Source organism: Gasterosteus aculeatus, chromosome 14 (genome assembly GCF_964276395.1).
Source record: "Gasterosteus aculeatus chromosome 14, fGasAcu3.hap1.1, whole genome shotgun sequence".
Taxonomy (NCBI): domain Eukaryota; kingdom Metazoa; phylum Chordata; class Actinopteri; order Perciformes; family Gasterosteidae; genus Gasterosteus; species Gasterosteus aculeatus.
Genome location: NC_135702.1, coordinates 16,121,399 through 16,134,523, shown reverse-complemented (window position 1 = coordinate 16,134,523; position 13,125 = coordinate 16,121,399). Strand labels below are relative to the sequence as shown.

Sequence of the window (13,125 nt, the reverse complement as noted above, 5' to 3'; positions counted from 1 at the left end):
CTACCTTCTTTTATCATATAATGTAGCTTTTCCATAGACATTGGATTTTGTCTATGAGTTTGAAACTAAACAGAGAAAGTAAAGTAGCCGAGGAATCATGCGAGTGACAGACACAATAAAACAGGAAGTAAAGATTAACATTTTGAAACATTTCAAAATTGGCCCACAGGTTATAATGACCCGACTAGGAAGCTGGGTGGCAACATAATACAGCATCCAGCTGAGAGGAAGATGGAGACAAGCACAACTTAAAGCCAGTAGACAACCAGGTCTGAAAGATACCAGAGAAAACTGAACAAACTTTCACCGGAGACATCGATGCGATCCAAAGATCCAAGATGCCAGAAGGAACCGAGCTTCCCTCACATCTGCCATCTTCAAATGTGGTGTTTGATGTTTCTGGGCCAAACAATTGAATCAGTTTCTAAAGTAAAATTAAGTCATATTCAACCGAGATGAATTGGAACCAATAATTAATACATTATAATCTTCCCCGGTACATCCTCTTAACTGCTGATTGGTGTTATATTGTTAGGTGTTAGGTGCTTTTCTCTTTTGTTTTGAATTTCATTTTGTGTAATTACCCTTTGGCTGGGGTAAAGGGGAAATAAAGGATATTTGGGGAAACATTTGGAGGAATATGTGAGAACCAAAACAAATTTCATGAAGTCTGACACCGTTTTAGTTTGTTTGTGTTCATCAATAGCGCTTAAAATGAACATACAACTGATGCACATAAACATGCCATTTGCAGGACACGTAATCGTCCATGTAAAGAAATCCATTTGGCGAAGGCAGCACGTTGCGATGAGTTGAACGTGCACATCTATGTTTTGGTCCTTGAACGCAACACGCCCCCCCGCCCTGTGCGATGACGTGTCAACGAAGTGCCGGAAGCCTCCAGTCTGAGCAAAATGGCTTACCAGACACTACAACAAGAGTACCTGCAGATCCCCGTCGTTACCCGGGCCTACACGACCGCGTGTGTCCTCACCACGGCGGCGGTGGTAAGACTCACTCCCGCCTCGTCGTCGTGCGCTCAGCTCGGTGTCGCTCGAAGGCAACTGACGCCACGTCGCTAGCCGTTAGCGGCTAGCCGCTAGCGCCTGTGCGAAGGAGACGTGTCGGAAGCTGGTTGTGCGGGATGCCGACTCATTTAATCGAGTTATCAGAAGTCGGTGGCGTAGCCGACTTTAGCTGACAGTGAGCAGGGGTGCGGGGCTGTAGAGGGTCGCTGGGTCCCGAGGGTGGCCGTTGGTGGAGCTCGCGGGCGCTCGCTCATCCTTTGCCGGTTGCTTCTACAGCTTCAACGTCCAGCGAGCTGCTTGAAACGGATCCGATCGCAGCCTCAGCATAACTTGTGTAACACTGCGTTTGTGTTTGTATTCCATCAAATATAATTCGTAAACCAATTTATTTTCGTTTCACACATCGGGAATAGGGAAATATTTATTTCCATAATATGTCATACAAGGAATTTGACTTGGCGGTTGGTGCGTGACAGCAGACAGTGTGACAGCAGACAAGACAGCAGTGCACGAGGAATAAAATAAAATGCTAATGCTATGGGTTAGTAGAATAAGGCTGTGGGTTAGTTTAAAATAAAATATAAGTTAAAGTTAAAAATATTAAAAAATAAAGTGCACCTGCGAACAGGAAGTGACAAAAGTGACGAGTGAAAGTGACGTGTGCAGAATGAAAGAAAGTGACCGGTAGAATGTCAGTCAGTGGGGGACCGGGCGAAGAAGCTGTCGGTGTGGCGGGAGGTCTTAGTCCTGATGGATCTCAGCCTCCTGCCAGATGGAAGGGGCACTAACTGGTTTTGTCCGGGGTGAGAGGGGTCGGCCACGATCTTTTTAGCTGCTTCAGAGACCTGGAAGCGAACAGGTCCTGCAGGGACGGCAGGTTGCAGCCGATCAGCCTCTCTGCAGAGCGGATGACACGCTGCAGCCTGCCCTTGTCCTTGGCTGTGCCTGCAGCGTACCAGACGCTGATGGAGGAGCAGTGGACGGACTCCATGGTGGCCGTGTAGAAGTGGACCATCATCGTCTTTGGCAGGTTGAAGTTCTTCAGCTGCCTCAGGATCTCATCTGTTATTGGACAGATATTGTCTATTTATCAGCCAATCAATAAATCCGTCTTGTTGTGATAATGGATGTAACGTGAGAACGTTAAGATGCTTTTCCTTCCTGGACGTCGCCTCACCACTACTTGCTTTTATTTTGGTGGAAGAATACGTTATTGATATTTACAGGGAACAACTGATGACACTTTACAGAAACGCACTGCGTGTGGAGGATTAGCGGCGTTTAGCAGTGGCCGATTGGAACAACACAGACTGTCCTTGGCTGAGCGAATAGCACGGCCGAGTCACTGGCCGCAGTTCAGACGAGTGTCCCTGTACATCGTCTGGATGCTTCATGCCTGCAGTCCGGAGCTTGGATTCAGATGCAGCTCCTCGGAGTGTGTCACGTTGCTGTAGTCGTAATAATGCCAACGATAAGGATCATCTTTGAAAAGTTTGTTTTGTCTTCTGTCACAGCAACTGGAGATCATCACACCCTTTCAGCTATACTTCAATCCGGATCTGATTCTAAGGAATTACCAGGTATGGCATCTGACCCAGTGTTCGTTCAGGACGCACACTGTAAATAAAGTCGCTTTCATTTGTCTGCTTCAGCTACATGTGAACATATGTGTGTCCCCTGTGCCGTGTCCTTCTTTTGAATAAAAACAAGAGGGATTTATTTTTCACATTTTGGTTTCATGATGGAGCCCCTCATTTAGCATTAAATTGACAAAACACACGTCTGTATACGTATATGGTGACCTTATGTGGAAACTTTCAGTTGAATCTTGCATGTACGGTCGTCCCTCCGTATGCTACTCTGTGTACGGCTGACTGTTGTCTCTCTTCTTCTTACTGTAGGTATGGAGATTAATAACCAACTTCCTGTTTTTCGGTCCCGTTGGCTTCAATTTCCTGTTCAACATGATATTTCTGTATCCTTCTCGGTTCCATGTTTCACTTGCGTTTGCATACTTTCCGTTGGAGGGAGGCCGCGTGTGGCTAAAGCGTCTGTGTAGATTTCTTTAACCCTTTGCTCTCAGGTATAGATACTGTCGGATGCTGGAGGAGGGCTCCTTCAGGGGACGCACGGCCGACTTTGTCTTCATGTTCCTCTTTGGGGGGCTTCTGATGACCGTATCCTTCCCATCAATGTTGCATTAAAAACATGTGGCTTAACGGCGCTGAGCCTCCTTCCCGTACGCTTTGCTACCAGTGACCATCAATAGTTTTTATCCAGACTGAGAGGGTTTGTGTCTTTGAGGAGTGGCTCTACTTGTTTGTGGTCCTCACCACGTTCTGCTTGTCCAAGACGTGTTCTTTAACAAGGCGTCAGATATTCGGCACCTTCGTAAGTCTGGTGTTTCTGGGCCAAGCCTTCACCATCATGCTGGTGTACGTGTGGAGCCGGCGAAATCCCAACGTCCGCATGAATTTCTTTGGCCTGCTGAATTTCCAGGCGCCCTTCCTGCCCTGGGTGCTGATGGGGTTCTCACTTCTGCTGGGGAACTCCATCATTGTTGATCTTTTAGGTACCTGTCCTGCCATCCGCAGTCCTCACTTCTAACTTTGCTGGTGTGGTTCGTATGAATCGTACTTGTGTTAAAAATGTTTTCTGCCGTTCTTCAGGCATCGCTGTGGGCCATGTGTACTTCTTTCTGGAGGATGTTTTCCCCAACCAGCCGGGGGGTGGAAGATGGCTCAAGACCCCATCTATCATGTGAGTCTGCTTTCTTCTAACTTCGGCTGAATAAAACAAGGCTGAAAGCCAAAACCTGTAAGATGCAATAGACTACAATTTGAAAGTGTAGGAATGAATGAATGAATTCTTCAACCTTTAACTGTAGTTTTTTTTGTCCTTGATGTTAATTGAAGTAAGCTAAATGAAAGAGGTCATCCTCTGGGGAGAACGAACCTGCTCGGGGAGTTTCATGGCAATCCACATTGAGATTTAGTGGATTCAGAGTTTATTTAGGCCTGGTTGCTGCACATAGTCATGGGAGGTCAAACAGAAATATTATGTCCTCTGTGTGTCTCCTGCAGAAAGATGCTGTTCGACACACCAGAGGAAGACGCCAACTACAACCCTTTGCCCGAGGAGCGCCCAGGAGGGTTTGCCTGGGGGGAGGGACAGCGCCTCGGAGGTTAAATATGCCCACAGACGGTGGAAGGACATTCCCTCAGAGAGACGAAGGGGACAAACGTGGTCTTTGATTTTGACTGGTTTGTTTAGTTCTGGATGAAGAATGCCAAAAATAGAGATAACGTCTGTTGTCATGGTAAATGGGCCTCTATCATTCTCAGAAACTCTTCTTGATGCGAGATCCTTGCTCTAAGACAGTTTGAGAGATCACAAGCTTCTGATGGAACTCTGGATCGCGAAGCTCAGGATCCCATGATGTTTTTTTTCCAATCTAAAAAAGGATAGAAAACAACTGTCATATTAAAGAGAAATAAATGACAGCAGAAAAATATCTAAGTGAATTTATTCAGATGGTGAGTGCATTTTTTTTCTCCCCATTTCACTTTTTAAAGAAATAAATGTGTGGAAAATTATAATTTGGTTTCATCTCTTTGGTCTCGGTTGTAAGAAGTATTAATTGAAACCCCCAAAATATTGATTTCTTGAATTGATGCATATAAATAACATTATTGTCTGTAGAAAGGGTCTTGTAACTGCATTCCCTATTCTCACAGTCACAGTGGTATAAAAATATCAAGATCTTTGCTATTTCTTCAACTTCAGGTTTTAACTTCTATCGTGTTGTTTTCACCACCGCACTCCTTTTGGGTTTTATTTGACACAAACGGCCTTTACACGTTTCTGTAGTTCTGTCATATACAAAAAAGATGAGTCTTGCCTATTTATTTGTTACAACACCTTTGGTTACTTTCCAGTTTGCACACATTTTGTATTTTGTTTATCTTTAAATGTTACCATTTGATTGGGTTTGTAGGAAATGGATGATGAATCCTGGCTGACAATATTTGGCCCATGTCTGTTGCTCTAGAAAGGAGATAAAAAAAAATGCTAATAAGATGTGTGTCATGCATATGTCAAATCAATAGGAGGATTGAAAAGCTTTGTTTAATTGTGCTTAAAAAGATATGGTCCAAATTTGAGTTGGTGATAATCTATACTCTGTAAGAATGGACTGTTGTGTATTCTTTTATGAATCACAAATTATGGTGTTTTGCACTTCTTCTCTAATCTCAAGAAATACAAATGTAGTTGGATTTTGTGATCAGAGACCTAACAAGTTATAATTGGCATTATTCAATGTATCGCATTCTAATGTTTACGTTCCTACATATCATTCTTATGTGTGTGCTTCGCCTGTTTTGTTCATTTGTTTTATATGGTAGTATAGCAAGTGGGGTTTTAAATTTGATAAATTCCCAATGAAATGGTAATGCCATATTAATTCAACCTTGTGTGTAGTGGCTGGTGGCCGCTTTTCACCGGGAGCGGCGCTAGTGAGCTTTGGAAGCGGTTCTTCTACCTTTCTAAAGGAAGAGTAACAAACCAATGCAGCGTTTGTGATTTTCGGAAATAAATATTCTCCAAAAACTTGTATATCCACACCTTCTAAAGCGGGACGTGTGTAGCGGTGGTTGTACTCCCAGTATGTTTTGGTTTATTCCCGTGCACAACGTTACACTTCTTTCTCCGATATTGTCGTAGCTGTTGTTTTCAAATGCAGAAAACTGAAGTGAAGCCCATTGTGAAAGAAGACACACTAATTTCCCATCTTCATTTTTACTCTCAAACGCATCCGGAGAAGACGGTTGCTAAGAATAGCGTTAACGTTAGCTGGTTAGTAACTGCGTGAAGATGCAGTTGGCTCTGAGTAAAACGTTTGGCCAGAAACCAGTTAAATTTCAACTAGAGCAAGATGGAGACTTTTTCATGGTTGGGTCAGAGGTATGTGACTATCTGTGCATTCACTTTGGAAGCTCGGTACCCCCACGTTAGCCTCAGTTCTCTGTTCTTCTGGCTGGTTGATGCTAGCATGCTAACGAGTCCCACTGATGGGTTCTTGAACAAAGAGCTCAAACGAAGAGCGGGATCTTATGGACAAAAGTCAGGCCAGCAAATGACGCGTAAAATGTAACTTAATGGCCAACGCCAATTTCGTAACCGCCATCATTACACGTGTGGCCGCTGGTGTGTTGCATTGAGTTCTAACGTGAATCGCAGGCTGCTGCGGAGACGTTAACGGACTCACGCGCGATCAACACATTATAAAGTGTCATCCCCTCAGTCTGTTTCCACTCCTGGTATTTGAACGTAACAAAGCTAAAGCTAATCCATATATACGCTGTGTAGAACCGTAATGCTCTTAAGTGAAGAACATTATAATGCACGTGTGTCTTGTCCTGTAAGACGGACACGGGCTGTTTCGTCAGAAGAGACCACTCGCTAGGACAGGGTGATGGACACCCCACAGAGAGACGGCCACTCCCGATTTGTACTGCTTTGTACCTACATGCTGATTTAAGAGTGCATCACTTCCTCTCCCTGGATGTCCTCCTGTCCTCTGGAGACTCAAACCATGGGACAAAGCTTGTCCATCAGTCCTCTGTTGAAACCGTCTCTGTGAACAAGGCACGTTTCTGACTAGAAATCAATCACAGTGAGAACTTCCAAAACAATCCACTTACGCCTTCAGTCATCACCTCCTCTGCTGTGAGGCGCTGGACCGCTCGCTGACTTTACATAACACTTTACATTATTAAGTCTTAAGGTCTTTATCGGGCACTGGGAATCTTTGAAAAGCTACATTTTACTTGGTGCTTCGAATGTTTATGTGTATATTGTTGATTTGTTGTCATTTGGATGGTTAATTGTGATGCCTTGTGTGCAAATATGAAAATAGTTTAATCTTTCTGATTCCTGTCTGCCTTCTGCTGATTCATCCTGATTCCTGCTTCCCAGGTTGGAAACTACCTGCGTATGTTCAGAGGCTCTCTGTACAAACGCTACCCGTCTTTATGGAGGAGACTGGCCTCGGTGGAGGAGAGGAAGAAGATCGTCGCGTCATCACATGGTGAGTGGTGTGTCTTTCTTTTTTGAGTTCTTCATCCATCCATCTTCAACCAATACATTTGAACCGAGTAACCAGCAGTTACGTCTAACTATGGGGGAAAAAAATACTTTTTATTATTTTCACGGATATACAAGCTAATTTAATTGTAACGGTAAGATATTACAGAATATGTCCCCACACACATTGTTCTCCATCAGCGTGATGCTGCTTCCTCCTGCTCCACAAAACAACATGTATTTACTTTATTATCACACCACAAAACGCAAGGAGCAAAGCAACCAAGTTCACTTTCTTCGCGTGTTTATTTTTTTTAACCTCTGTAGAACGGGATATTTCCGGTTCATAACTACTTGAGCTCACTTTGAGCCTTTTCTGTTCATAATATGAAGTACACATCCATAAAACCGACACCGCCTCAGTACGATGTAAAGGTTGAGAGTTAAGGCATTAAAGTGTTTTTTCAGTGCTAACTGCGGTCGGGCAGCATGAGTTATGACATGCTGTTCCATTATGTTTTTAACATTGGTTACCAGCATCACGTAACGTTTTACAAACTAAGATGTGATGTTATATATTGGAACATTTTTTTTGGTAGATATTTGAGTGAATTGTAGTACTTTTTACAGTACAATTAAAAGTCCCGCTTCAGCCGCTGTCGGCTCACGTGCCTCCGTCCTGAATAAATAAAATCCTCCTTCGCCCGCATTGCATGATGGGATATGCGTGTCCTGAAATCAGTGCCTGAAGGGCTGCGTCCCTCGACCACCTTCAGAACGGGACAGTCGAGTCGAAGCCAACGAAATGAGACCTACTCACACTACAAATATCCCCAAATATTCTAACAATGAGTAAGTTAATCGTCAGCACTGAAGATTGACCTGCATCTGTGTTTGTTTCTCTGCTTACTGTCCATCTGTAGCCACCAGTGTTACTTTGCTGAAGGCGTCAGAATGTGAAGAGATCTTCGAGGGTAATGATGAGAAATACAAAGCGGTGTCCATCAGCACTGAGCCCCCTGCTTACCTCAGGTAGCTTCACTGCTTTTAAAAATCATTTTACATCTGTTTTTATCCTGTGTGATGCGAGATGCACCGCGGCCTCAGACTGTGACAGATACCAACCCCAAATACTTTTCTCTGCACTGAAAGGGAGCAGAAAGCAAAGCGGAGCAGTCAGTGGGTCCCCACGCTGCCCAACAGCTCCCACCACCTGGACGCTGTGCCGTGCTCCACCACCATCAACCGCAACCGAATGGGCCGCGACAAGAAAAGGACCTTCCCCCTGTGGTAGGAGAGTTTTACCACTGTGAAACGGTAGATCCTCTGGCTAAAGGGAGCTTGTACCGGAGGGTACTTAAAGAGAACCGACTCTCTGAAAGGATTCCACTTAGAGGTGTAGCCCTATAGAGAGATGGATCATCATCATGTCAAATCTGTAATATCTTCATGTTCTGGTGTTTATTTACATCTCTTTGAAACTCTGATACACAAAAATAATGCAACATAGAGGTTGTCTGTGTCTTGTTTCTAAGCTTCGATGACCACGACCCTGCAGTGATCCATGAGAACGCCGCCCAGGTGGAGGCGCTGGTTCCCATTCGACTAGACATGGAGATCGACGGACAGAAGCTGCGAGACGCCTTCACGTGGAACATGAATGGTTAATGCACACGTCAACTAGCTTCCCCACATCCACAACAGAAAGTGTCGTCTACTGTCTCACTGTCCCAGTATTTCAAGTTACTAAACTCTTCTCTAACCTCCCAAATCCGTCCCTCTTTAGAGAAACTGATGACCCCAGAGATGTTCGCGGAGATTCTATGTGATGACCTGGACCTGAATCCTCTGGCCTTCGTCCCCGCCATTGCCTCAGCCATTCGTCAGCAGATTGAGTCCTACCCCACTGACAGCATCCTGGAGGAGCAGGCGGACCAGAGAGTCATCATCAAGGTGCGTTGCCGAACCCAAGGACCAACACTTTACGGGAACATACTAGACCAGGGTGAGTTTAAGGATTTGCTTTTCTCTGTTCCTCAGCTGAACATCCATGTGGGGAACATTTCCCTGGTGGACCAGTTTGAGTGGGACATGTCAGAGAGGGAGAACTCTCCAGAGTCCTTTGCACTGAAGCTATGCTCTGATCTCGGGCTGGGTGGAGAATTTGTCACTACGATCGCCTACAGCATTCGCGGTCAGCTGAGCTGGCACCAGAGGACCTACGCCTTCAGGTAACTCAGCCACCCGCCTCTACAGGCTCCTCGGAACCGATGATGAATGCAGCAATAGAATGAATGAACTTCAAATAAACTTTCATTCCACTTGGGAGGACAGTCAGACCTCCCCTCGTGGGAAAGCGTTTTTTGGACTCATTCCTTATTTTCTCCACCCATCATGAGCTGATGATCTTCATGGTTTTATGTTGGACTGATCCAGTACTGCCTCGCTTGCAATGTGCTCACAGTGAGAACCCACTCCCGACAGTGGAGATCGCCATACGCAACACGGGTGATGCAGATCAATGGTGCCCCCTGCTGGAGACCCTCACAGACGCTGAAATGGAGAAGAAGATCCGAGACCAGGACCGGAACACAAGGTGAGACTGTCAGATTACTTTCTGTCATTCTGTAAATATATAGATCTACTCCATTGTATCTATTGCTGCAGGAGATTTGTTGTTTCATGAGCTGTGGGCATTTGGCAGAATATCATTAGCCGCCATATATTGCTGGCTGCATGAAGACGCACATTATTCAGAGACCAAAAGGTTCCACACAAGAAGACTCAAACTAGATAGTAAAGTGTTCATAGTATCGAAACAAACATGCAATGACAAATTGGCATAATTGGCACAAGTTGATTAAGTCGGTTGAACAAACTGACTTGAATTGTTGGGATCACACGCATAGCCAACCACAACATCATCCTGTCACCAAACCACAACATCATCCTTTCACCAAACCACAACATCATCCTTTCACCAAACCACAACATCATCCTGTCACCAAACCACAACATCATCCTGTCACCAAACCACAACATCATCCTGTCACCAAACCACAACATCATCCTGTCACCAAACCACAACATCATCCTGTCACCAAACCACAACATCACCCTGCCACCAAACCACAACATCACCCTGCCACCAAACCACAACATCACCCTGCCACCAAACCACAACATCACCCTGCCACCAAACCACAACATCACCCTGCCACCAAACCACTACATCACCCTGTCACCAAACCACAACATCATCCTGTCACCAAGCCACAACATCATCCTGTCACCAAACCACAACATCACCCTGTCACCAAGCCACAACATCATCCTGTCACCAAGCCACAACATCACCCTGTCACCAAGCCACAACATCACCCTGCCACCAAACCACAACATCACCCTGCCACCAAACCACAACATCACCCTGTCACCAAACCACTACATCACCCTGTCACCAAACCACAACATCACCCTGTCACCAAACCACAACATCACCCTGTCACCAAGCCACAACATCATCCTGTCACCAAGCCACAACATCATCCTGTCACCAAACCACAACATCACCCTGTCACCAAACCACAACATCACCCTTTCACCAAACCACAACATCACCCTTTCACCAAACCACAACATCACCCTTTCACCAAACCACAACATCACCCTTTCACCAAACCACAACATCACCCTTTCACCAAACCACAACATCACCCTGTCACCAAACCACAACATCACCCTGTCACCAAACCACAACATCACCCTTTCACCAAACCACAACATCATCCTGTCACCAAGCCACAACATCATCCTGTCACCAAGCCACAACATCATCCTGTCACCAAGCCACAACATCATCCTGTCACCAAGCCACAACATCACCCTGTCACCAAGCCACAACATCACCCTGTCACCAAGCCACAACATCACCCTTTCACCAAACCACAACATCACCCTGTCACCAAACCACAACATCACCCTGTCACCAAACCACAACATCACCCTGTCACCAAACCACAACATCACCCTGTCACCAAACCACAACATCACCCTGTCACCAAACCACAACATCACCCTGTCACCAAGCCACAGCATCACCCTGTCACCAAGCCACAACATCACCCTGTCACCAAACCACTACATCACCCTGTCACCAAACCACAACATCACCCTGTCACCAAACCACAACATCATCCTGTCACCAAACCACAACATCACCCTGTCACCAAACCACAACATCACCCTGTCACCAAGCCACTACATCACCCTGTCACCAAGCCACTACATCACCCTGTCACCAACACAAAGGTAAATGAACCTGTAGAATTCTTGAATTGATGTGGGCAAAATTTGTTTCTGTAGGCGCATGAGAAGACTGGCCAACACCGCTCCGTCCTGGTAGAAAGCAACGCTGCAGCCGACAGAAAGGGACACACGAGTGTCTTCAGGAGACTCCTGTTACTCCGGTAAATACTTTGAGTCAACACACACCACACCGGGTCGTCCTTCAGCATTGAGGAAGCATCTGGATGTTCCTGCACCCACGGGTGCTCCGTCTCCATGGTCACCTCATATGTCGCAGTTACACACAACAGCGCTTGGAACATTCACACAACACGTGTCAAAGCAATGCACTTTCCATCACCGCGCAGTGAGCTCAGTGTAACTGTATGAATGTGTTTGCATAAAACCCTCATTTCATAACTGTCAGACCTTTATCACAGATGCCACAGGTCTGTTTTCTCGGTTTAAGATCCACTTGAAATTACAAAATAATCTATGAATCAGCGGTCTAATTTTGATCCTGTTTTAATTGAATAGAATAGAAGAAAATATTCATTTTTTGAGCTATCCAATGTGCTAAAAATGAAAGGGATACACTTAAATGTAAACAAGTGTGTTGTGAAAAATGCCTGTTGACATTAGTGGGTTCATCATCTGGTGGATCAGCAAAAATGTGTCATGAACGGTTTTGATAATTGATTCCATCTTGTTTTCTAGTCAAAAGTCATTGTAAGATGAATATCTTTGGATTTTAGTCTGCCGTCTTACAAACCAGCATATTTCAAATTGTAATGATCCTTCTTTCCCTGTTTGTATTGTTATATAGATCATTCAATACTGGCCTTGCCAAGCAAATCTTTGCACGTATCCCTGGACATACTAGTGGTTCAAACTTTTCTGGTGGTTGGAGAACCTTTACTAGATAAAACAGAAGTTCTAATACCCCTTGGGATGGTGTGACTTGCCATGGAACAGAAAACTCCTAACACCAGAATACTTTTAAAGCTGCAGTCATTTAAGCCTGTTAATCCATGCAGGCTTCACTACATGTGAGTGAGCTGCATTCAATTGTTTAGCTCCTTGTATATATACTGTGCCTGAAGGCTATTAAGACAAACCAGAGTCCCTGGTAATGTTGCTGTGTGTTCACACTCACTCTGGTTCCCGTCAGTGTTCATTTGCATGCTAAGACATAGCTAGTTCATCGTGTCCTCTTTGCATGAGGGACTAATGTTGCCGTTGTTACTGCTGTTTGCAGCGTGCCTCACATTGCATCAATATAAGCAGGCTGCATCTCTGTTACTGCGTGTTTTCAGGAGCACACATTAAAAATACAAGCTGACAAGAACCCGTGGTGTCTTTTTAAAGTGCTGATTTTCAACTTGAACAGTTTCCAGATGATTATGTTAACATAGGGACCATTGCTTCTATTCTTTTGTAATATGGCTTTGTCTTTATAGTGGACTTGTTTTTATATAAAGAACTTGTTTGAAATATCGTTTTGTTGACCTGTGTCTTTTCTTTTTACAATATATTGTGCTAATTTCTACTAACTTTGTACAATATATATTTAAACTATTCTCCTGCAAAATGTAAGTGAAAGTACACATCATTCCACTGGCAGAATCTGATGTGTGTAGTCGCTACGAGAAACACTAGTCTCAACCGTATTTAGATAAATTATATAAATATCGAAAATAACTTTAGACTAAAATTGGTCCAT

The 13,125-nt window shown here is 44.6% G+C and overlaps 2 protein-coding genes across 2 annotated transcripts; both read left to right on the top strand.

Moving 5' to 3' along the window:
• Positions 1 to 817: 817 nt before the first annotated feature.
• derl2 (derlin 2) lies at positions 818 to 5,106 on the top strand. Its single transcript, XM_040197626.2, has 7 exons — positions 818 to 1,007; positions 2,543 to 2,608; positions 2,930 to 3,003; positions 3,112 to 3,205; positions 3,405 to 3,600; positions 3,698 to 3,788; positions 4,112 to 5,106. The coding sequence occupies exons 1-7, from the start codon at positions 915 to 917 to the stop codon at positions 4,215 to 4,217; spliced, it is 720 nt and encodes a 239-aa protein (XP_040053560.1). The 5' UTR covers positions 818 to 914; the 3' UTR covers positions 4,218 to 5,106.
• A 466-nt stretch (positions 5,107 to 5,572) lies between these two features.
• On the top strand, positions 5,573 to 12,900 carry LOC120831836 (SWI/SNF related BAF chromatin remodeling complex subunit B1b). The gene is made up of 9 exons (XM_040197624.2): positions 5,573 to 5,993; positions 7,008 to 7,119; positions 8,039 to 8,147; positions 8,268 to 8,405; positions 8,651 to 8,778; positions 8,902 to 9,068; positions 9,156 to 9,346; positions 9,580 to 9,711; positions 11,481 to 12,900. Exons 1-9 carry the CDS (start codon positions 5,904 to 5,906, stop codon positions 11,518 to 11,520), a joined length of 1,107 nt encoding a protein of 368 aa, XP_040053558.1. The 5' UTR covers positions 5,573 to 5,903; the 3' UTR covers positions 11,521 to 12,900.
• Positions 12,901 to 13,125: the final 225 nt, after the last annotated feature.